The sequence below is a fragment of the Hibiscus syriacus genome, unplaced genomic scaffold, assembly GCF_006381635.1.
Source record: "Hibiscus syriacus cultivar Baekdansim isolate YM2019G1 unplaced genomic scaffold, ASM638163v2 tig00110929_pilon, whole genome shotgun sequence".
In the NCBI taxonomy this organism is placed as follows: domain Eukaryota; kingdom Viridiplantae; phylum Streptophyta; class Magnoliopsida; order Malvales; family Malvaceae; genus Hibiscus; species Hibiscus syriacus.
Window position 1 is genome coordinate 65,225 of NW_024062916.1, and position 24,055 is coordinate 89,279.

The 24,055-nt window shown below is 34.5% G+C and overlaps 2 protein-coding genes across 3 annotated transcripts; one reads left to right on the forward strand and one right to left on the reverse strand.

The window, feature by feature from the left end:
* Positions 1–9,316: 9,316 nt before the first annotated feature.
* Positions 9,317–12,834, forward strand: LOC120146528 (transcription factor-like protein DPB). 2 transcript variants are annotated; one of them, XM_039160054.1, is made up of 10 exons: positions 9,317–9,444; positions 9,528–9,783; positions 10,307–10,398; positions 10,609–10,652; positions 11,362–11,424; positions 11,539–11,685; positions 11,787–11,855; positions 12,046–12,144; positions 12,310–12,380; positions 12,602–12,834. In XM_039160054.1, exons 2-10 carry the CDS (start codon positions 9,530–9,532, stop codon positions 12,804–12,806), a joined length of 1,044 nt encoding a protein of 347 aa, XP_039015985.1. In that variant the 5' UTR covers positions 9,317–9,444; positions 9,528–9,529; the 3' UTR covers positions 12,807–12,834. The 2 variants fall into 2 exon arrangements, with proteins under 2 accessions (XP_039015985.1, XP_039015986.1); XM_039160055.1 differs by having other exon boundaries at positions 10,319–10,398.
* A 2,251-nt stretch (positions 12,835–15,085) lies between these two features.
* LOC120146536 (ABC transporter B family member 1-like) lies at positions 15,086–21,231 on the reverse strand. The gene is made up of 10 exons (XM_039160065.1): positions 20,701–21,231; positions 20,541–20,595; positions 20,296–20,471; positions 19,982–20,182; positions 19,625–19,884; positions 19,219–19,535; positions 18,838–19,061; positions 17,537–17,910; positions 16,711–17,425; positions 15,086–16,480 (listed from the first exon to the last, which is right to left on the reverse strand). Exons 1-10 carry the CDS (start codon positions 21,181–21,183, stop codon positions 15,194–15,196), a joined length of 4,092 nt encoding a protein of 1,363 aa, XP_039015996.1. The 5' UTR covers positions 21,184–21,231; the 3' UTR covers positions 15,086–15,193.
* Between the last annotated feature and the right edge of the window lie 2,824 nt (positions 21,232–24,055).

Genomic DNA, 24,055 nt, shown 5'->3' on the forward strand with positions numbered 1-24,055 from the left:
TAGGTACGTATGATGGTCATTGATGTAAGTATGTTATATGTGGTGGTTGGAGGAAATATATGATGGTTCTGATGGGGTTCGGATTATGTAAGGGATGAGTCAGAAAAGGTGGGCTAACTGGTTTTATGTGCGTGCTGTGTGTGTGTGTTTTTTTTATAATCTACATTTTTTATGCAAATATAAACAGAGAAGTTAATTTTATTAAAAAGTAAAAATATTTAAAATTATAATGAAATTTTAAAATTAAACATATAATTAAAATATATTTTTATAATCATTGGGATAATAGAATTACCACTCGAGATTATTTAAAGATTATGTAAGGAAAAAAAATTAAAACTCATCCAAACAATTTGATTAAAATACAAATGTAAATAAATCTTATTGTATCGAAAAACGAACCACAACAGAAAATTAAACTATTGAAATACCATCGACAACCGCAAATAAAAAAGAGTACTTGAAAAATTATCATCGAACACAAATCGTGTATCCAAGTCCAATTCAATGGTCCAAAGTAAAAAAGATAAAATGATAACAAATTAGCGTCATCTTGGTCAGTCAATGAGACTTCAAATCCAACCCTAACAAGATCAAACAAACAAAAACATGCCATGAAGGCGAAAGAAAATATCCCCAAAGACAAAAAAAAAATAGCCATAAATGTAGAATTATTAGAAACTAATAAAAACACAAAAGACATAAATATGCATATAAAAAATAAATGAGAAGCAAATAATACATGCAGTAGACAATTAACACTAAACTTAGTGTCATTGTCTATCGAATCAAAATGAAAATAAAAATAAAAATAAAAACGACGACTATAAGGAAAAAAAAAAGATGTTAGGATTTTGCAATTAGCATTACTTTTTTAATCCTTTAAAATTCATAATCTACATTAGAAGTAATTGAACTTTAAACATTATATTCATATTATTAAATTTTTAAACCTATCAAGCAATTTCAATGATTAAAGGGAGTATTATTCTCTCTAAAGGTCTTGAGTTCAAGCCGCTACATCTGCACATATATTTTCAATGACAAAAATAAAGAACAAATAAATATTATCTTATAATCACACCAACTATTTAAAAGAATTATTGAATTTTTAATTAGTTCAATAATAATATTTAATTTTAATTTCAATCAAATTATCAAATTGCTAATTTGATAATAAAATACAAATGTGATGTTAATTACTCAAAACATCAATTATCACACATATTTTTTTATAAAAATATAATATAAATATTATAAAATTATATCATTAAATAAATTAAATTAATTTTAACTACAATTTAACACATATATTATTTTAGTTAAAATTATAATAATATCTTAAATTGGTTAATGGTTAGGTGTTAATCTTTTCTTCCCGAGGTCTATGGTCCTAAATCTCCTCAAGTACGTTTTACATTTTTTCCCTCGTTTTTCCTCTAATAAAATGATGCTAATTTAAACATAAAAATAGTCACACTAAAATTATGTTGTTATGCTTTAGCATCTACGTCAACAACTATCATCCACGTAATCATATTGTTATTGAGTTAATGATTCATAAATATATGATAAAAATTTAATATTATATTGAAGTAATTGAAAATTTTATAGGATGAATGATATAATGCTTAGAATTTAATGGCATCTAGTGTATTTACGATTTTTTAAAATTAATTTAAAGTATAAAATATGTTAGGTCACTAAATTATATTTAAACAATTTTTTTAGTTATTAAATTTTTAAAAAAATTACAATAATCATTAAATTTATCTGATTAGTACAAAATAGTCATCATAATATTAAAATGATTATAAATTTTGATAAATTTAAAGACTATTTATGAATAATTTGATAAATTTATGTTATTTTGTGACAGGGTCGTGGTTGTGGGGCGCAAACTGCGCGACCGCGCAGGCCCCCCAAAAGATGGGGCTCCAAAAAAAATATATAGCGGTGTTTTATCAATAAACACCATTATAGATAGACTTATTGCGACGTTTTTTCAAAAAACATCATTATTATTGCGGTTTTATTGATATACGTCATTATAGATGGATTTATTGCGGCGTTTGTCAAGAAAACGACACTATTATTGCCCCAAAATCGAATATATCTATAAAATAATGACCCCTTTATACGAATTTGTACAGGACCTCCGAAAACCCTGTCACGACCTTGTTTTGTGACACCATAATAATTATTTTATAATTTTTAAAAATTTAGTGACAAAAAATTATCTCAACATCATTCAGCGACTTCTTGTATATTTTACCCTAATTTGAAATACTTTTGTTCTTGTTTTGCCGCCGCATTAGACTAATGGTTGTGGAGAAAACGACCAAACCCATGTAGATGGAGCGAAAAGACTTTAATATCCCTCTAAATATTATATTTAAATTATTGCGTGTGCGTAACTTTTGGATTTCGCCATGAGTTCCACTTTTGGGAACGACACTGAACTGTTGTGGGTGATTTAAAATTTGGAAGTCAAGGTTGCAACGTTTTACCGGGTCCGTACGAACCTACAGTATTCAAAATTCAAGAGCTGGTTTTAGTTCCTACTTAAAGTTCATTAACTACCCGTGTCCAATTTGGTTTGACCTCACTCCTAGAAATAGTGTTTATTCTAACTATTATAATTACGAGCCAATTGTTTCTTAAACCAATTAGGTCATATGTGACGGTTAAGATAGTGGTGAAAGTGCAAGACATGTAGGAATTAGGGTTTTGTGATTTAACATTTATAATAGATTTTATGTTTTTTAATATAGTGAAATTTTCTTCCATTTGGCCGTGATTTTTTCATTTTGAGTTTTTCACATAAATCTTAATGTATTTTAATTTTCTATTTGATCGTTATTCATTTCTCATTATCATTCTGGTAACTATAACATTAACATATTTTTATATTGAATAAAACAAACAACACTTACAATTTTAATATATATCAAAAATAAATTATATAGTATAAATTTTTTACACATAAACACTACGATGAATGTGAAAAACAAATTATTATATATGTGAAGATTGTTGTTTTTCCCCCTTCCCAAGGCTTTTATATAGATATCTCTATCAACAATGATGTACTAACAAGATATTTAGACAATACTGTTGATAGGTCTAAGTAGAATACCGGTGCGAAATCTAAAAACTTAATTATTAGCTTTGTTTAGATTATCTGTCTACATATAACTATAATGATCATATATCTGTATCTTTAAAAAGAACCACTGAAAATCTTTCTCAATTACGGGTAATAGATAAATTGTTTATCAATCGCGACTTTTCATCTAAATTAAAAGAGATAAATTATCTACGATTAACGAGTCATATTGATTCACATCACACACATCTACATGACGTATACATTATCAATAAGATATTTTTATGCAAACATCAATATCATAGCCCCGATGCATGGTGCTGTCCATTTATAGAGAGAGAAAAAAGAAGAAGGTGATTTAGAAACAAAACAATATCAACGATGGAAACAACCACAATGATGAACCCTAAATCCTAAATCTTACTGCGTTGAATTGGGGAATGCCGATTACAACAGATAGAGGTTAGTCTGGGCTGCAAATATTTGACCGCGACTGAATTGATATGGGCAACAATGCGTCCTTATCTTCGCATCTCAATGTGCTCCAACCCATCCCAACCCAACCCAACCAGGCCCCGCCATTTGTTTTACAAGATAAGCCCCGGAAAAGAAAAAGCTAACGCGGGTCCGGTCCCCCCAATGCTGAAATTTGTCCATTTTAACGGAAAATCACGGCTAAGAAAGAAACTTCCCTCGAAATATCCTACAGGGAATTCCGAGGACTATTACGACAAGAAAAACAAAATTCTGTGTTTTTCTTGTAACTGTTTGCCTTTGTAACGATGGAATCTAAAAGGAAATTCATGCATCCTTGTTTAATTCTTGGGTTCGCATTTCACTTTCAGAAAACAATACTTTTCCATTAAGGAGTTGCATTACTTCCAAATTATGAATGGTAAACATGCAATTTCCCCCCTAAGCTGACTATTTGCTTCGATGCTTTCCATAAACCAAACAAAGTGCATTTAATGCAGTAATATCATAGTCTATAATATATCGCATCATGAGAGTTTACTTCTCTTTATTTATGATCGAATATATATATTTGGTATTGAATGTATATATATTATTATTTTTCTTGTTTTCTAATATTATGTTTTTTATTGATTTTATTTTAAATAAGAATATATGTTCTTGTGACACATTTTTCTTTCTTCTTATGATATGTGTTTTATTTGTTCGTGTGACACGATTCTTATGATTTTTGATATATTTTTTATATATTTTTTCAGTCGTTTTGGTGTTCGTACAAAGACTTTATAACATTTATTTTTAAAGGAAAATTAAATGAAGAATATATAATTATTTAGAACGAATAATCCGATCGTCAAATATAATTAAGATTTAATGGAAATTTCATTTGATGTTGATTTACAACCTTCCCTATAAATGCCTAACCCCTTTGTAAAAGCAAAATAAACAAGAGACCTACTTGCATCGCATTCAATTCAATGTTCCTCATCCAAGTAGATGTACTAATTACTACTCCCACTTGATTTTTTTGTTGTCCTACCGGTTCTAAGGTTTTACCCTAATTAATTTGGATTAAACCGCGTCGCACACTTAATTTTGGTGATGAGTCCCCTAGCATGGATTTTTTGCATACACAAAAACTTAAATTTGAGATATTGCTTAAGCGGAATCAAACTGCTTACTACTTAAACCAACCCCTATTGGTACTCCCACTTGATATTTATTTCATCATATAAGCTTCAATTTTATTAATTGCATATCTAACTATTTTTGGCAATTGTAACTATCACACATTCAATGTTTCCTTTTTCGTTCCAACCCCCAACTTAATTTTGGTGATGAGTCCCCTAGTATGGATTTTTTGCATACACAATAACTTAAATTTGAGATATTGCTTAAGCGGAATCAAACTGCTTACTACTTAAACCAACCCCTATTGATACTCCCACTTGATATTTATTTCATCATATAAGCTTCAATTTTATTAATTGCATATCTAACTATTTTTGGCAATTGTAACTATCGCACATTCAATGTTTCCATTCAATGTTTCCTTTTTCGTTCCAACCCCCAACTTAATTCAGAGAATTATGATATTCACGTAGGGTTTCGATATCATTTTATTTTTCAAAACATTACTAAATTCCATTTTGGCGGCTTATTTTATCAATTAAAATATATAAATTAGCTCCCAACGTTTATTGAAGCGGAATCAAATTGCTTACTACTTAAACCAACCCCTATTGGTACTCCCACTTGATATTTATTTCATCATATAAGCTTCAATTTTATTAATTGCATATCTAACTATTTTTGGCAATTGTAACTATCGCACATTCAATGTTTCCATTCAATGTTTCCTTTTTCGTTCCAACCCCCAACTTAATTCAGAGAATTATGATATTCACGTAGGGTTTCGATATCATTTTATTTTTCAAAACATTTACTAAATTCCATTTTGGCGGCTTATTTTATCAATTAAAATATATAAATTAGCTCCCAACGTTTATTGAAGCGGAATCAAACTGCTTACTACTTAAACCAACCCCTATTGGTACTCCCACTTGATATTTATTTCATCATATAAGCTTCAATTTTATTAATTGCATATCTAACTATTTTTGGCAATTGTAACTATCGCACATTCAATGTTTCCATTCAATGTTTCCTTTTTCGTTCCAACCCCCAACTTAATTCATAGAATTATGATATTCACGTAGGGTTTCGATATCATTTTATTTTTCAAAACATTTACTAAATTCCATTTTGGCGGCTTATTTTATCAATTAAAATATATAAATTAGCTCCCAACGTTTATTGAAATGATCATTTTAGTTTTATTTTTTTATATTATTTTGACCAAAACATTTCATTTTATGGTAAAAAGATCTTAACGTTTGACCAAATAGTCACATTGACATTTATTTATTTTTAGAATATTTTAACCCTCACTGTTTTATTTTAGAGTAAAAAGACTTTGATTTTGGAGCGTTAATTGTTTGTTAATTAAAGGTTTCCATTTATAGAAGGACATTTTTGTTCCAAAATGAAACGTTATGGGTCAAAATGCTCCCAAAAAAAAGAATAGGAACTAAAGCGACTGTTTTGTCAAACGTTAGGAGCTTTTTTTAACATTATGCCTAAAACTTTTATATTATTATTTAAAGATATAATGTTAAAATATATTCTCAATATTTGATCGAATAATGTTTTTAATTTTTATTCTTTTTTTAAAAATATTTTAACTAAAAAATGAAATATTAACTTTTTTTTTTAAATGTTGAGTACAAATTCTGATAACTGAAATTTATGAAAATTTCAAGGCTATAAACTGAAATCTATGATAAGTTTGGGCAGTCTAAAGCCTAATAATGTGGGTTGACATTGGGCTGATTGAAGCCTATATTTCGAAAACTAAGTCAAACCCAATAAAGAAACCACGCTATTGCAGTACATGCATCTTTTCATTATTTCTCAACTCCTTTATATTTTTATCTAACATTTTTTCTCTCAAAATATTTTCTTTAGAAAAATAAAATTATAAATATATTTTATAATTTTATATGACATTTGATTTATTAAATAATATTAAAATATGAAAAAATATATGTATATTTTATATAATTAGAGAAAGTTATTAAACTGGATCAATCCGCACCATAGCATTATAAATGTTGACAATTAAATCTGAACAAAAACTCAAATATTCTACTGGAATAAAATTTAATAAACTCGTCTCAACTAAATGTAAATCAAATAAAATTTGAATCTTAAAATAAGACTCGTTGACTAACTCAAATTCTCTTTGACTCAACTCGATTCATATTCATTGTTATTTCCTCCGTGTGAATAACATATTCCTAATATATCGATCTTGATTTAAATGATTAGATACAATGGTTGATTTAATTAAGCTTCATTGAAAATGATTAATTACCCTTAAAACATAAACAAGGAAGGACCAAAGGGTGTTGGATATAGTTGCATACCTAAAACTTTTAAATCCCTGTATAGATGAAGTAATTTTTTTTATATTTTTTATTAATAATTTAATTTTATAGCATTAACATTTTATAATTTCATATTCCAAAATTTTTATTATAATATTTTAACTTTATATCTCTAACATAAAATTTTATTTATGCCTTTATTCCAAAGATTGAAAGCGGTCCATATCATCACATTCACACATCTCTCAAGATTCCCAAATTGACGGAATCGAAGTCGCTTAAGTTAGACAAGTTATACCGACTGCAAGGGGAGGCTTCAAGTTACGTTCTGCAATCTCTTGATGCCTAATTGCTTGTTTTCTTTACATCTCTGGATTTAGTAATATATATATATATATATATATATATACCATAAATTATTAACCTATAGTATCTATTCTTTTTATCTTTGTTTCTTCAGCCTTTTCTTTATTAATTTATTTTCGTTTTTTAAGATTTTATAAATTTAACCCTTAAACATAATTTTTTTTTTATAAATTCGACCCTTAAACATAAAATTTTACATTTGTTCACGAAGAAAGGGCAAGCAAACAAAAGAATACCCCACTCGGTCACTTCAAGTTCAAACATTCCATTCATGTGGGAAAACGCAACTACGCAAGTAAGAAGAAGCTTCAGAGTTTGGCTCCTGGCTCTGTGAAGAAAAGAAAAATGGTGTCCCCACTTTGATGTTTCAACCATGCTTACTCCACAGTGTAAAAGTGTTTCAATAATTCCAAACCCCCTTTTCTAGCACTATGCTTTTCGTGAAGCCCAAGTTTCCTACAAAACTTCAACACTTTTTGCCTGAATCAATTGCTGCTTCAAGTTTTCACTTCATCCTTCATCTCTAGTTAGATTCTTAAAAGGACATTGTGTTGAATCCAAGATGGCACCCACAAGTAATCCAACATTCAAGTTTATGTTCTTATTTTCAATGATGCCCATTCTTCCTATCTTAGCCATTTTGTCAGCTACTTTATTAGCCCCTCTGTGTGTGTGTTGTAGAGTAACCGTCCAGTCTCTGCTTAGGAGTCCGAAAATGTTGTCTAGCAGAGTGTTCGAAGGGTATAGGTTCATCCCCTGCTTAGAAGTTTATGTTCTTATTGATGTAATAAAAAGTCATTATCTTTTTTCTTGCTGTGTGTGTTAACATGAATTTACTAACTGCCTTTGGTCTGGTTTGGTTTGGTTTGGTTTGTCTTCAACTCTTTTCAATAAATTACAAAGGGTTAAGCTTAGGTTCCCTTTTAGTCACTTTGGGCACATGCATTAAAACCTTTGGTTAGGTCAACTTTTGGTGAAGAATACTATGTAAAATTTAGACCCGTTTACTATTAGTTTAGTTTTTGAAAGTTGATAGTATGTGTTCCAACTTTGAAGATACATTGTTAAAAATGGTCCATTGACTATAAAATGTTGTTTTATTGACTCTTCTGACTATTAAAAGTTACAAAATAATCATTTGACTATAGAACATCACTTTGTTGAATCTATCGACTATAAAAAAGTTACAAAAATGTTCACCCGACTATTTATATATTTCAAACTCATCATTTTTTGTTACAAAATTGATATCAATCTGAGATATGTTAAAATCTGATCACTTTGATGATAAAGAAATTATTGTTCTTATGAGAATTATCTTTAAATAAATATTACTTTGTACTTACCTTATATTAATAAAAAACACTTTTTTAATCGCATACGAAATTTAGTTTTAATAAATAAGATAAGTAGGGTGAAACATATCCTTCAAGGTATAGTAAAAATATTAATTCTTATTTTAATAGCTAAAAGAGCACGAGATTAAGACATTAACAAGACTTTAAAATTCCATTTAGATAGAATAACTTTTGTATACACAAATCTCTCCTTTATTTATTCTCCCTACCCAATAATAGCTACTCAAAATAAAGAAAATAAAATCAAAGAAGAACAGCTTACAGAAATAAAAGTTAAATTAGATCAAAGGTCACTAAATTATGCTCAAATAACTATTTTTTATCGTTGAACTTTTAAAAATTTTAAAATAATCATTTTATTATTTAATAAAATAAAATAATCATTATTTTATAATAATTCAATAAAATAAAATGATCATTTTATAAATTTTAAAAATTCCTTGACCAAACTAATCATTTCATCATAATTTAATGACCGTTTATGTACTTCACTAAAAATAAATTTCCAATCTTCGTTCAAAGCTCTTCAAGCCTTGAAAGTTGAAACCACCCTTGGGCTCCATTTTCCATAATAAATCATTTTCCTTTTTTTTATTACAATAATAGAATCGGATATAGTTTGGAAGCTACTATTACAGATTGTCCTCATTGAATTTTTCTTAATGTCCAGTACCCATTTTTCATTAAGGTCGGTTATTTTATGGGTTTCTCTCAAAACCCTCAAATTTTCACTAATTTTTTAATTTTGATTTTTCGGTTTGGTTTGTTTAGGTATGGTAAGTGGTACTAACCATATTCAAAACCATAACCAACATGAAAATGGGGAGAAAAACCCAACAAAGGGAGGAGCTTCTAGGTCGTGGGGCACCACCGTTTCGGGTCAATCCGTTTCGACCAGTGGTAGTGTTGGCTCTCCCTCCAGCCGGAGCGAGCAAGCTTTGGCTACACCAGCTAGTGACAATACTTTCTTAAGAATGAACCATCTAGATATTCACCGGGATGATGCTGGATCTCAAGGTGCTGTTGGGTGAGTTTTACTTTCCTTTTTGGATACCCTTTTAGCTTGAATTTATGATAATTCTGTTTAATGCTTGATTCAATTGTGAGTTTTTGAAGAAAGGGCTTAGGGTCTACAATATATTGAAGAGATTTGTTTTGTTTATGCTTGAATTGGTAAATTTTCCACATCATGCTATAATTCAACATTGTTTGTGGGCTAAATAGCAAAGATTGTTCGAATTGGTTAATGTTTTGATTATTAGGTAGATGTGGCCAGGGATGGACCGAGTGGAGAACCCCAAAAATTTTCAAATTCTCCTATATTTTAGATTTTAGATTTTTTATTTGTATTTTCTATTGACAATATGTTTTCGCCCCCTAAAATTTTATAAATTCACTCCGACTTAAAATCTTGCGTCCGTCCCTGGATGCTGGCATTTAGGTTGTCTATGGCTCTTTACCATGGAAGACTAACAAAATATGCTGATATTGCCTGGCCATACAACGTTATTATAATCCTAGGGTATTCCATGAATTTAATTGATTGCCAGTTTCGTTTGCAGTGGTAAAAAGAAGAAGAGAGGACAATGTGCACTTGGAGGCGATAAGAGCGGCAGAGGACTCCGCCAATTTAGCATGAAAGGTTTTGTCTTCTCTTTTCTCTTTTCGTTACCTTTCAAAGTGTGTGATTCGTGGTTAATGACTGATTGCATTGAAAGCCCAATCAGATATTCTTTCCTGTGAAAAATGTACTACATGTGCTTGTTTTTCTTGCCGTGGACATTTTGGATGTGTTAGCAGTTGTGGCTTAACTAGCTGGTATCTTGTTTGAATTGTCTTTGTTTTCATCCAGTTTGTGAAAAAGTGGAAAGCAAGGGAAGAACCACGTACAATGAGGTCAGTTTGTCTTTCCTTCATGTTTGTTTCTTAATGGTTTACAGTAGTTCTTATTTCCGTGTTTATATGATCCATCTATTCTGGCAAAGTGACCTGAATTGCCCTGAATTCATTCTGTGTTACATGACTTATTCAAAGGCTAAATATTTTTTTTTCTTTGATACTGAATTAAGGGACTGCGCATTTAGATTGTTGGGTAACCATGATCCGAACTAGTTGTTTTTGGCACTTTAGTTTTGTGGGTCAGGGTTTGCATGCCTTAACTCATCATTGCAAGATTATGATATTAAGATATTGAACTTTTGCTATATCATCCCAACATCACCCTGTAGAATGCTCTTAATGCATATGATATATCAATGAAGAGTAGACCTGACAAATTGATACCATGGTGATTCCCTTCTCATCAACCCAGTGTTCTACTCTGATTGCTTACTGATCTATAGTGACAAGAATATCTCTTGATTAAGTAGTTTTTGTCATTTTTAAGATTCAACCAAGTTCCATTAGGATGCATATTTCTTGTACCCTTTCAAACTTTCAAGCAGAATGGTGCTGCTTTCATTGGTTTGGAGAATTACTACTTTGTCTGGTTAGGGAGTTGCAAGTTCTGTTGCTTCTCTCCTGACTCGGTAACATTCATTGGTTGCTCTATCTTTTACCTATCAATGGCTTATGTCTCTTTATCTAAGAGTGAAAGTGATTCCAGGTAGCAGATGAACTTGTAGCTGAATTTGCTGATCCTGGCAATGGTGTAGATTCACCAGATCAGGTTTGCAATTCTTATTTCAGGCCAATATTATATTCCTTGATGTGCATGCTTTCATCTTTTACCCTAAGAGAGTTAAATTAATGATACTGACTCTTTTTTCTTTTAATCTAACAGCAGCAATATGATGAGAAAAACATCCGTCGAAGGGTTTATGATGCCCTGAATGTTCTAATGGCAATGGACATAATATCCAAGGAAAAAAAGGAAATACAGTGGAAGGGACTTCCATGTACTAGCGTTGGTGATATCGAAGAATTAAAGGTGACAATACAGCTCCATTTTTGTTTCTTTTTATGTTTTGATCTGCCATATTTTTAAGGATCTAATATCTAGCTTAATGAGATATTCAAATGTGAAAACAGTCTGAACGACTTGGACTGAGAAACAGGATTGATAAAAAGGTTGCCTATTTGCATGAATTGGAGGAACAGGTAAGAATAGCACACATTTAAAATTTCACATGTATGTAAAATTGGTCTCTGCATTCAATTAGGTTCAGAGTTTTATTTTTTGCTATTCATCAAGTTGCTGCGTGTAGGCAGAGATCTTTTTGAGTACATTAAGTTCTACTTGCCCCCTTTGTTTGGCAGCATTTGATCATGTACTTGTTTTTATTCTCAGTTTGTAGGTCTTCAGAATCTGATTCAACGAAATGAGCAACTATACAGCCCAGGGAATGCTTCCAGCGGGGGCGTGGCCTTACCTTTTATCCTGGTGCAGGTTTGTTATCTTCTCAAACCTCTCATTTTTGCAAATGTGGCTAATATGCTATTATGGAGCATCAGCGTGCTCAATAGATACAAAGTGTGTTTTTATGGTTATTTGAAGTCTTCCATAAATCTTGAGATGTCTTAATTTGCTTCTCTTGTCATCTTGATATTGTAGACATGCCCTCATGCAACTGTTGAGGTAGAAATGTCGGAAGATATGCAGCTGGTACATTTTGACTTTAATAGGTAAGAATTTTTTAGCTATAATCATAACTTAGTGTAGGACAAGTATGTTGTCCCATTTTTTATGGTAAACCATGGAAAGCCAAAGACAGAGAAAAGACCTAGTCTTGAGCATAGGAGTAACTTCTAGAGTTGATAGCAACCTATCGACCAAGTGCTGAAATCATCTTTTGATTCTTTGCTTATTGTTCTCCCTTTTCATCTCATGGTGTTCTATTTTACAGCACTCCATTTGAGCTCCATGATGATAATTATGTTCTGAAGGCAATGAAATTCTGCGATAGACCACAGAATGATGAACTGGCACACAATTTTTCTGTGGACGGTGAAGGTTCTAGCATGTCCGCAATTTACCAACAACAGATCCTTCACCGAGGACAAGCACACCGGGTAGGCATCCTACATTCCCGCCTCTTCCCAGAATACTGAAAGCGCATATTAAGCATGGACATTGACAGTTCAGTTTCATGTTCAACACCATGAGCAATCTATTTGTACATTGTGTAAAGTAATTTTCCAGAAGAGTGCCCTGTAAGATTATCTTCACCTCATAATATGTTACCCACGTTAAGCCTGAGTAGCCTCTTTGCTCTAAGGCTTTTGAAGGTGAATCTTTGCTGGCAAGTCTTAAGTTTACAACTTCATAATTTGCTAATGTATTTGTTTTATTCCATTTCCCCTTGTTATTCCCCCTACTGCAGCAGAAATCAGCTTATGTAAAAGATCGATTGTTCTCTGCATAAAGAATCTTATAGAATCCACTGGATTTTAATCTCTGCATATAGATTGTTCTCTTTTTGCTAATTTATTGTAACAAGGCACATATTTGGTCCATGAATTCCAGTAAAGTAAGATTCAAGTATTATTCAGGAGAATAAAATAAAGGGTGAAAATTAAGAGAAAATATTCTTAAATGATTTGTATAACAATTTTTAGCAGAAAAGGATCATAAAAAGTTGATTCCAAACTTGTAATGATCTAATTATGCTTAAATTCAATTTGGGCTAAATTTTAAATGTTTTTATATTTCACACTGCTTTTATAACTAGAAAGTTTAGACCACTGAGCAGAAAGCCATCAACCTATCATTTTTCTTTGCTCTCTTTTGTTGATGGTTATTCTCTTGGCCTAATATCTGTCCACCATCATATCTAATTGCTCTATCTCCCATACCGTCTATAAGAGTGGTAGATGGAAAACAACATAAGAGTGGTAGCAGATGGACAATCATGTTGTTGTCCACGGATCCATGTTATGTTTAGGGTAAGTGTATCTTGAAATATGAATTTTCTTCTATTAGTTATTTGTTTTATTGATTGTGTTCATCTTATGATTTTATTTGTGTCTACCCACATATAAAAATTATGTTGTTAATATATGTGTACCTAACCTCAAAAAGAATTTCTGGATTCGTAACTATCCACGACTCCTAATACACCATTCGGTTTCTTGCTAAAAAATGTTTATAAACCTACATTAGATCTTTCTGCATCGTGTCATCTAGCAGCATTGAACATAAAGCAGTTAAAATTTATAAATGCAACAATTAACATGCTCCATTTCTTTAAAAGATAATGAGAATAACCAGCATATCAGAAGCCTGTCTGTTGGTTTGTGTACAGTCTTGAAGGTTTTGGTTGGTGTATAGAAAGCCTGTTGTCCTGTTTTGTCTCCATGCCTTGATGCTGTCCATCTAGATGGAGGATAGTTAATATTTTTTACATGTTGGGCAGTCAGTTCTTGTCTTTAAATACACTTTTGTTAGATGAAAAATGATAGTGGGAAACTCCAAACCCTCTTTCCTTCCTAGTGGAGCATTAGGTACTTGAAAATCACAGGCTTGCCTCCTTGACATCAAAGTTATCTCTCTTTTATTAGGTATAATTTTAGAAAAAAATTGTTCTCACATATAATCTTTTGGAGTCTCCTGTTTGTAATAATCATAACCCACCATGGAGTAGTTGAGTAGTGTTTTAGATATATGAATATGTTTGAGACAGACACTGTCTGTCTTCTTGTTTTTAGTCATTACCATTTCCAATGTAGACAAAGGAACAAGCGTTGCAGAGTGTCATCTTCCAATATACCCAGAAGGAAAGAGAAAAGAAGGCTCTCAGGCTCAGCACTTGAAAACAAAGACCACCATCAAAAGTACCATTCCACAGCAAAAGGTTCCACTAAAGGCCACTAACATCCTTATATATATATATATAAAAGATCCTTTTACACAATTAAAAAAATCTTTTAGTTTTACACAAATTTAGGATAGTTGGATGAGTGAAAATAGATGACTGTGTTTAACAGTAAGAAATGAGAAGATATTTACCGGAAAAAAAAACAAGTCAATATCATTCATCTATTTTCATTTATCCAACGTTCCTAAATCTGTGTAAAACTAAAGAGTTTTACATTGTATAAGTAGATCCTAACCCATATATATATATATATATATATATATGTATATATTTATCATTTTAACAAAACAAGAGATTAGGTTGAGGGCTCCACAATGCTGTTATAGTATCACATGTTGGGATGAAGAGGCCATGAACCAACACCATCATCTCTTCATTTTCCCCATCCAAATTTCCTTTTTCCTCTCACGCCTGTGCACTAACTTAGGCTGAAGCATGACTATCATAATCCTTGGAAAGATCCATGAAGATTGACATATAAGGTTAAAAGAAAGAAAAGAAAAGAAAAGAAAAAGATAATGCACATATATTTTATATCAAATCATTCAATCCAGAATAAACAGCCAAAAAATCTTAAGGTGTATATGGGATATACTCCTTTTTCTATTATAATTCTTGAAGTTAAGCTTCTCTCTCCTCGTCATCTTTAGGTTTTGCTGAAGAACTTAAGTCTGATGTCATTCCAACAACTTGACTATGAGTAAACCTTTGTAATTGTATCATGCGGGCATAGCACCCATCAGGATAATTTTTAAGTAAATGTGAATGGGATCCTTTCTCTGCAACTTTCCCATCATCAATCACTGCAATTACATGAGCATTTCGGATTGTCGACAACCGATGAGCAACCACAATTGTGGTTTTCCCAGAGCAGGCGCGGTCTAGTGCCTCTTGGACTGATCTCTCAGACTCAGCATCAAGGGCACTTGTTGCCTCATCGAGCAGCATAAGCTCTGCCTTCCTCACTAGAGCCCTCGCAATGGCAATTCTTTGTTTTTGGCCCCCGGAAAGTTGAACTCCTCTCTCCCCGACAAATGTTTTGTAACCGTCGGGCAATGAAGATATGAACTTGTGCGCATTGGCTAGTGTAGCTGCCTCGATGATTTCGGCCTCAGTTGCCGCCTCATGTCCATAGGCAATGTTTTCGTAGATGGTAGAAGCAAAGAGGCATGGTTCTTGTGGAACAATTGCAATGTGTTTTCTCAAGGATTTGAGGTTGTATTTCCTAATGTCCTTTCCATCGATCAAAACACGGCCAGATGCTGGCTCATAGAATCTCTGAATAAGGGCAATGACCGAGCTCTTACCACATCCACTTGGACCAACAAGGGCAAGAGTTTTTCCAGCACGGACACGGAGATTAAAGTCACGGAAGATTAGGACATCAGGACGTGAGGGGTAAGAGAAGTCAACATGCTTTAGTTCAACTTCTCCGCGAAGGCGGTCTGGAACTTGTGTGGCATCACGGTCATCAGGCTCTATCTCAGTTTTACGGTCAAGAAGATCAAAGACTGACCGCATGGCTCGACCTCCCTTGATGAAGTCAGGAGCCAGGGTCAATGTTTCAGCTGCGCCATTAGCGGAGACCATGAGAACCATAAAGACCCGGATAGTCTTTGAAAAATCAGATATCCCATGCTTCACAAGCCAGGAAGCATACCAAAGACCAAGGGCATAAGAAGCATATAGTGAAAACTGAGCTACCCCAAATCCACTTCCTGCAATTTGTCCCTTCCAGAAGCAGCGCTTCAATGGCGTTTGAAGGCTTGAAGAGAATAGACCAACAATTTTGTTCTCTGAATTGAAGGCGGCAACAGTTCTTATATTGGCAATGGCCTCTCCGGCTAGTTGTGTAGCCTTTGCATGAGCAGCTTCTAAATCTCCTGAGAAACCTTTCATAAACATTTTCTGTTGAAAATCCAACAAATACAGTAAATGAATTGATATTAAATTATGGAGTTGTGAATCATATTAGCTCAAGAAGCAGATAGGTATTAGTTTAGAATACAATTAAAATAACTAAAAAAACTCTCACATAACAACAATAGTTTCAAAATTAACTTGAGATCTTCTTTAATTGTTGGGAAGCATACTTGATGATAGTATGCTTGTGCAATTGGATCAGTTTCAGAACAAACCTGCAAAACAGTTGCTGCTACAACCACAGGAAAGACTGCAATGAGGACAAGGGCAAGGCGCCACTGCAAAACAAATCCCGCAGTGCAGGCAACTAACATGAGAGCTGTGTTCTGCACAATAACTGAAATGCGGTCTCCTATGGCTGATCGGACATTGTTGGCATCAAGAGCCAGCCTTCCTGAAATCCGAGCACTCTCATTTTCCTCTTGATCAAACCATGCCATTTCATTTTTCAGCACTGCTGTCAGCATCTTCTCTCTCACTCGTTTTGTGAGATTTTCTCCCACAATATCCCAGAAAAAATGCTGTAGTGTGTTGAAGAGAAGGGCAGCTGACGAAAGTCCAATCAATAAATAGCAGTATTTCCCAATTTCTCTTTTCATGTAAGCATGGTCCGGGTTGTAGTAGACACTGAGGACAGCACTTAGAACATATGCAAAGAAAGCACTCAGGGATCCACAGACGACGGAACCTATAGAACCAACCAAAGCATAAACCCATTCAGGAGAATTCATTTTCGCAAGGCGCCAAAAGGAACTAGCTTGCTCCTTGAAGACGAGCTTTTCCATTCGGTAATTAGGGTGTGAGGCCTCAAGGGAAAGACTAAAATCAGAAGTAGAGAAGTCAGAAAGCCTCCGCGAATACGGTGATCGGCCATATGATGAATTCCGAGCTATAATTGGTGAGCTTACTGAGTTCCGGGCACTAGAAGGCCTGCAGATGAACCATTATAACAGATCTCAAATTAACAGGTAGCTCTAGGTTTAAAAAATGTAAACTGTTTTTCAAGATGTTAACAAACACATCCAGACTTGCAGAAACTACCTTGCACTACTTTTTCGAGCATTGTTTAGGGCAGTTTCATGTGCCGTTTCTTGCATTCGAATGAGCTTGGCATAGGTACCATTTTCTCCTTTGGAAATGAGCTCATCATGAGTTCCGATTTCAGAAACACTCCCCTGCTGGAGTACAGCTACAAGATCAGCCTTGCGAATGGTGGAAAGGCGATGTGCGATAACGAGAGTTGTCCTTCCAATCATGAAACGATCAAGAGCCTCTTGAACCAGCTTTTCTGATTCAGAGTCTAGTGCACTAGTTGCTTCGTCCAAGAGAAGGATTGCCGGGTTCTTCAACATTGCCCTGGCTATGGCAATTCTCTGCTTCTGCCCACCCGAGAGTTGAAGTCCTCTCTCCCCAACCTGCCATTTCCAGCACCAATTGGTTTATGCTTTCATGTTAATTTTGTCTTCCTTTTTACTATATTTAGCATTTTATCACATGATAGAACATGAAAACAAATTAAAGCATGGAAAATTTTTCAGCTTGCCGTTCGAATTTATGGCGTTCACATAAACTTAAACAAACCATAACTTTACCCCCATCATTTTATGTTCTAATTAAAAGAGATTGCTTAATCTCATTCAAATTGAACGAGGAAAAGCCCCTTCATTTAAAACTCCATGACTACTATTTTTCTTAAAATAAGGGTTTTATGCCTAATTAATAATGCATCAAGCAATAAAATATTTGCAATTTTAAACCAACTGTTACTACTAAATTAGAACATTCAGAAATGATTGATTTTGAGGCCTTCTATATTTATTTTCCTCCATGACTGGTCGTCTCTCCCTTCTAAGTAAATTTGGTCTTATTCCTGCACATGCACTGCTGGCTGAACCATGTTACCTTCTGATAAATGCATGCACAGCCAAAGACTTCCCTAGTTTGACTTTAAAATAGTGTATAAATTAAAGTATAAGTTAGGTTTTGTTTGTTGACCAAATGAAACAACTATCTGGCATTAAAAACCAAACCAAATAAGATCCCCTAAGGTCAAGATCCATGAGTAAATTCCACCTTCCATAGTGCCTACTTTACTCATTCCCTCACACTGCCATAAAGTCAACAGCCCCAACTGGTATATACATACAATTATAGTTCAGCATTTATGGGAAGAACACTAATAACATTGATTTCATCTTATGGTTTAATAGTTTTATAACATTGGCAACCATTTAATGTTACAAGGGCCGCATACGGTAGATAATCAATCCTGGCGAAGTATACTGGTTGGTAGCACAACTATTAAGACCGGTATAAAAATGAACCACACGAGACTAGCTAACCTGAGTGTCGAAACCATCGGGAAGTTTTACAATGAATGAATGCGCATTGGCCACTCTGGCAGCTTCTTCAATCTCAATATGGTTCGCATCAGGCCTACCCAAAAGAATGTTTTCTTTAATGGTGGTGGCAAAGAGGGCAGGCTCTTGGCTCACAAGTCCTATTTGTTGCCTCAACCATCTCAGCTTTAATGTCTTTATGTCATGCCCATCAAGCAGCACTTCTCCTGCAGAAGTACATTAATTACTGAGATTTCAGAGCCTCCAAAAAATCTCTGTGAACAACATGAAATAAATTTGGTGGGCATAAAAGCATTTACTTCATGTGAGATGAGATTTAATGTTGTTTGTTATGTACGTTGAAACTTTAATAGCTTAGGTTACCTGAGGTGGGATCGTAGAACCTTTCGATGAGGGAGACGACGGTACTTTTACCCGAACCACTGCTTCCCACCAAAGCTATGGTTTTTCCAGCAGGAATGGTAAGGGAGAAATTGTTAAGGATCCTTACATCTAACCTTGATGGATATGCAAAATCCACATTTTTCAGTTCAACTAAACCGGTAACGGACTCCAACTCCAGACCCAACTCGCTATTTCTATCAATCCCGGGTTTGTGATTGATTATGCGGAAGATTTTAGCTGCTGCCACTTTGGCCTTGGCAAATGCAGACATGCTTGGTGCAGACTGCCCCAAACCCCTAATAATGGAAGAGAGATTTTCGAGCTATCAAATACTTTACTAACAGCAATGAAACATAGAAAACAGAGGCAAAAACAGAGTACTTACAATCCACCTATCATAACAGCAAACATGGTGGCAATGGCAAGTCCTCCATTGGTGTAATGATGCCTAACAAGATAACCTCCGTACCAAAGAAGAAGAGCATAACAACAAAAGACAACAAAGTAAGTTGCCCCCAATCCCATTCCTTTTGCAAATCCAGTTTTGTAACCGAACTTTTGTGCGACCTTCAATGCTGACGAGTAGGCTTGCAATGCTCTTGATTCACCAACAAAAGCCATAACGACTCGAATTTGAACGACCGTCTGCGATTTAGCTCATGGTTAGCAAATATCCAGATGATAAAACAGAGGAAAATCTGGGAATAAACTGATGGAAACTCAAAATTTGCACCCTTTTTACCTGTTCTACAATATTTCCTCCTTGAGATAAAGCTTCTTGGCTCTTTGCAGAGAGCTTGGCTAGTGTGGTGGTATGGATTGCTCCAATCACAGCAATGAGAGGAACCACTGCAAGTGTTACCAAAGCCAATTGCCATACAGCTGTAAAACCCACCACAAAACCAGACACAAAGGTTGCCATGTAGTGAATGAAATTTCCCAACTGCAAAAAAGCAGGCCAAAACAAAATATGTAAAAACATAGTTCAATTTGACACCATACAATGGAAGAACAAGGAACTTTTTTTTTAAGACTGTACATTTCAGTTTCTTTTACCTTCTCGCTAATGGCATCCTGGACCATCACTGCATCAGTGTTGATGGCAAACACAACATCAGATGTTCTAACCTCAGTGTCAAAGTATTGAATGTCCTGATTCAAAGCTGCCTCTAAGTACTTGATCCTCATCTTCGTTGTTTGCCTCTCTCCGGTCCACATCCAACACGATATTTCTGCAAAAATTTCAAACTTTAAACAACCCATGAAGAAGAAAACTATGTCTACTCGATGGTTTAACTGACCTGCCCATGAAGACGCCCAAATTGCAGCACCCACCACAAGGAAGTAAAATGCATACTACAAATCATGAAAAGAAAATGGTTTTACCTTTTTAGTGAAAATTCATTAGGCTTGAACAAGAGAAAAGAAAAACGGTAAATTCAGTTTTTTAAAAGCAGTAACCTTTGAAACTTCCTGCATCATCTTGTCCATGTTATTAGTATTAGAACCAAAAGAATTGACAAGATCGGCAAAGAAACGAAGGAATATAGGCAAAGAACAGCCGTGTACAAGAGCACCAAGAGACCCAATTCCCATCAACACACAATCCAAACCATCGGCAAATCTAAAGAGTTCACCAAAACCAACTGAAGGAGCTTCCACCGCCCTCTCTCCGTTCCCGCCCCCACCACCACCACCATTATTACTCCCATCTTTTTTGGTATCCGATGAAGAAGAAGCTCCAGAACTTTCCATTTCTCCTCTCTCCTCTGCACTTTCCTGATAAGCTTGAGCTTCAACTTGAGTTTTCTCCGGTTTTTTATTTGGGGTCGATGGGTTGGTTTTAAAAGGGTCAGATGGTGAAGGAGACACAAGTTCAAGGTCTTGCATTTCGGTCCATTTCCATTGCTCCATCGTCTTTGTATCTTCCAAATCTTGTGACATTTGCAATAAAATTTCCTAAGATGTATGAACTCAAACAAAACACCCTCTTTTATTATCTCTTTTCCCCACTATTAGCCTGGCTTTTCAACTCACTGTTTCCCACTATTTAACCTTTTTTTTCCTGGATAATCGTTTGTTTATTTATCAGTTTTTTTTTATTTTCTTAATATATCACCGTTGACCAGTAATATTATTAATTTAACATCGGTCATATTATATTTTTTGATCTAATATCCTTAGCAGTAAAGCGTACCCCTGCACCGCGTTATACGATTATTTGGCGCCACATAGGGTATAGCGCGCCCCTTGAACCGCGCTATACAGTGAGTTGGCGTCACGTGGTATAGCGCGACCCCTGAAGCGCGTTATACGCCACATAAGGGTATAGCGCAGATCAGGTATTGCGCTATACCTTTACTCCCGACATAATTTTATATAGTGCGGAACATGTACCGCGACATACATTTACTCTGACATAATTTTATATAGCGCGGATCAGGTACCGCGTTTTATATAACTTTCCTCATTATAAATACCATTCTCTGCCGGTTAATTTCTCATATCTCTCCTCTCAACTTATAAATTAATACAATAATTCCGTCAACGAGTCAATAATTCTGGCAATATTCTTATTTTTATTTAGAAATTCGTGCGATTTTTCGTTATAAGGTAATTTTGTTATAATTTTTTATTATATTTATTGTTTATTATGATTATTTGAGAAAAATATTATACTAATTATTTTCAATTAATTTTTGTGTTTGTAAAATTGGAAAGCGAGAGCATACGTCGAAATAGTTTTGCAGTGCAGGTAATAATATTAAATTATATTATTTAATTTATTTACGTTGATGTGTAAAAATTTTATTGTGTTATATGTTCGTTCATATATATTTTATTAAATCAGGTTTGTTTCATTTTTTTTGCAGATTTAATAGTGCTGCACTTTTAAACTCAAATAATGGCGCGACTTTCAGTTATTGTTTATTATGATGGTGAAATTCGAGAAGATGAAACCGGCGTTGTTTTCTTATCAAATGAGCGTGTTAAAATATCATTCAAGAGAAACATAACTCTTGAGGAGCTGATAACGAAGATTTCGAGGAAGATTCATGTTGGAAGTAGTAGAAGAGTGTCGTCGTTGCAGTATAGATTTCCAACATCATTGTTGCCATTAACTTATACAGCGTTTGAACTTTCGAAAAATGATGATGTTGAAATGATGGTTGAAGCTCAAAGTAATTATTCAGACGCCGCTATTGAGATGTATGCATATTTTGTTCAAGTGCGTGCTGTTCGGGGTCAATTATTAAGCTCCCACTATGGGCTGACTGAACAAGTTGATCAAGTTGACAGCCCGACGACAGTAATGTGTAATGATTTTAATTCCATAATGGGGAGACATTCATCCGCAACTCCTTACGTTATGTACCGAGGTAGGTTCATGAACAATCCGTATGGCAACATCGCGTCCAGTTCAAAAGGGAAGGCATTCATCTGCAAATCCCTTTGACCTTAATATGGAGATGCCATCGACGCAACCATCTGTGCAGTTTCCATTTGACGCGATGGCTTCAAGCTCTAAGGGGAGGCATTCGACTGCGAGCTTTTTCGATCTCAATGTAGATATGCCTTCCAGTTCAAGGGGAAGGCGTGCAAGTAGTAGGTTCTTCGACCTAAATGTGGAGAGCATGGAGGAACATCATCTCCACTAGAAGAACCGCTTCGTGAGCCTGGTGCGGATGGTGCTGAGATTGGACTATTCATTGATCCAGAATCACCGTAATTCAACTCCGATGATGATGAAGTTCCAAGAAATGTGGCACAAACTGACTCTCCTGCACACATGTATGAAGCTGATTATGGTGTAATGTACGGGCCAGAATTTGCGGATATGCCTCATCTCGGTGACTATGGGTATTACTCATCAATAAATAATGGTGAGTTATCTTTAGGCATGGAGTTTTCAAGCAAAGAAGAAGCGATGATGGCTATCAAAAATTACAATATCCGTAATTCTGTTCAGTCCAGAGTAGACCGCTCCACGACCGAAAAATATGTATGCTACTGTGCCCAGCGCGAAAACGGATGCAATTGGATGGTTCGCGTATCGAAGAGGAAGAGGAAAAACAACAGATGTGAACTAACAATATACAACGGTCCTCATACATGTTGTGCTGGAGGGGTCAACCGAGATCATCCCAACTTGGACTCTGAAGTGATATGCTAAGCCATCATGCCCATGGTCAAAGCAAGCTCTCATATAGTTGTTGCAGTGTTGATTTCAGCTATACAATCGCAGTATGGGTACACTGTCTCCTATAAAAAAACTTGGTTGGCAAAACAAAATGTCATTGTCAAACTTCATGGCGAATGGGATGCATCTTACAACAAACTTCCAGGTTGGTTTAGGCTGGTGCGAACATTGAATCATGGGACAATTGTGGACTTCAAAACCTCCTATGCATACCATAATGATCGAGTTCTTCGCGATCGATGCCAATTCTATCAGGTTTTTTGGAGTTACCCACAGTGCGTTAATGTTGTCAAATACTGCAAGCCTGTGGTCCAGATCGACGGGACTTTCTTGTATGTAAAATACAAGCAAGTTTTATTATTGGCAGTTGTCCAAGATGGCAATCGCAACATTCTTCCAGTTACTTTTGCTCTTGTCGAATGAGAATATACAACTTCTTGGGCTTTTTTCCTCCGAAATTTACGGGCACATGTTATCACGAGGGAAAACATCTGTGTCATTTCAGATCGTAGAGCTAGGATCAAAGTAGCAATGGAGTCTTTGGGTCCAATGTGGCAACCACCCTTTGTCCAACATAGGTATTGTCTTCGACACATTGTCGCGAACTACCATGGA

Bases quoted from the DNA above. Each gene is read 5' to 3' on its own strand.
- LOC120146528 (XM_039160054.1), top strand. From the start codon at position 9,530: ATGGTAAGTGGTACTAACCATATTCAAAACCATAACCAACATGAAAAT. The intron at 10,653-11,361 runs GTCAGTTTGTCT...AAGTGATTCCAG, and splicing joins GAAGAACCACGTACAATGAG to GTAGCAGATGAACTTGTAGC. The intron at 11,686-11,786 runs GTGACAATACAG...ATGTGAAAACAG, and splicing joins GTGATATCGAAGAATTAAAG to TCTGAACGACTTGGACTGAG.
- LOC120146536 (XM_039160065.1), bottom strand. From the start codon at position 21,183: ATGTCACAAGATTTGGAAGATACAAAGACGATGGAGCAATGGAAATGG. The intron at 19,062-19,218 runs GTAACCTAAGCT...GTACTTCTGCAG, and splicing joins GTTCTACGATCCCACCTCAG to GAGAAGTGCTGCTTGATGGG. The intron at 16,481-16,710 runs GTTTGTTCTGAA...GATTTTCAACAG, and splicing joins TAGCAGCAACTGTTTTGCAG to AAAATGTTTATGAAAGGTTT.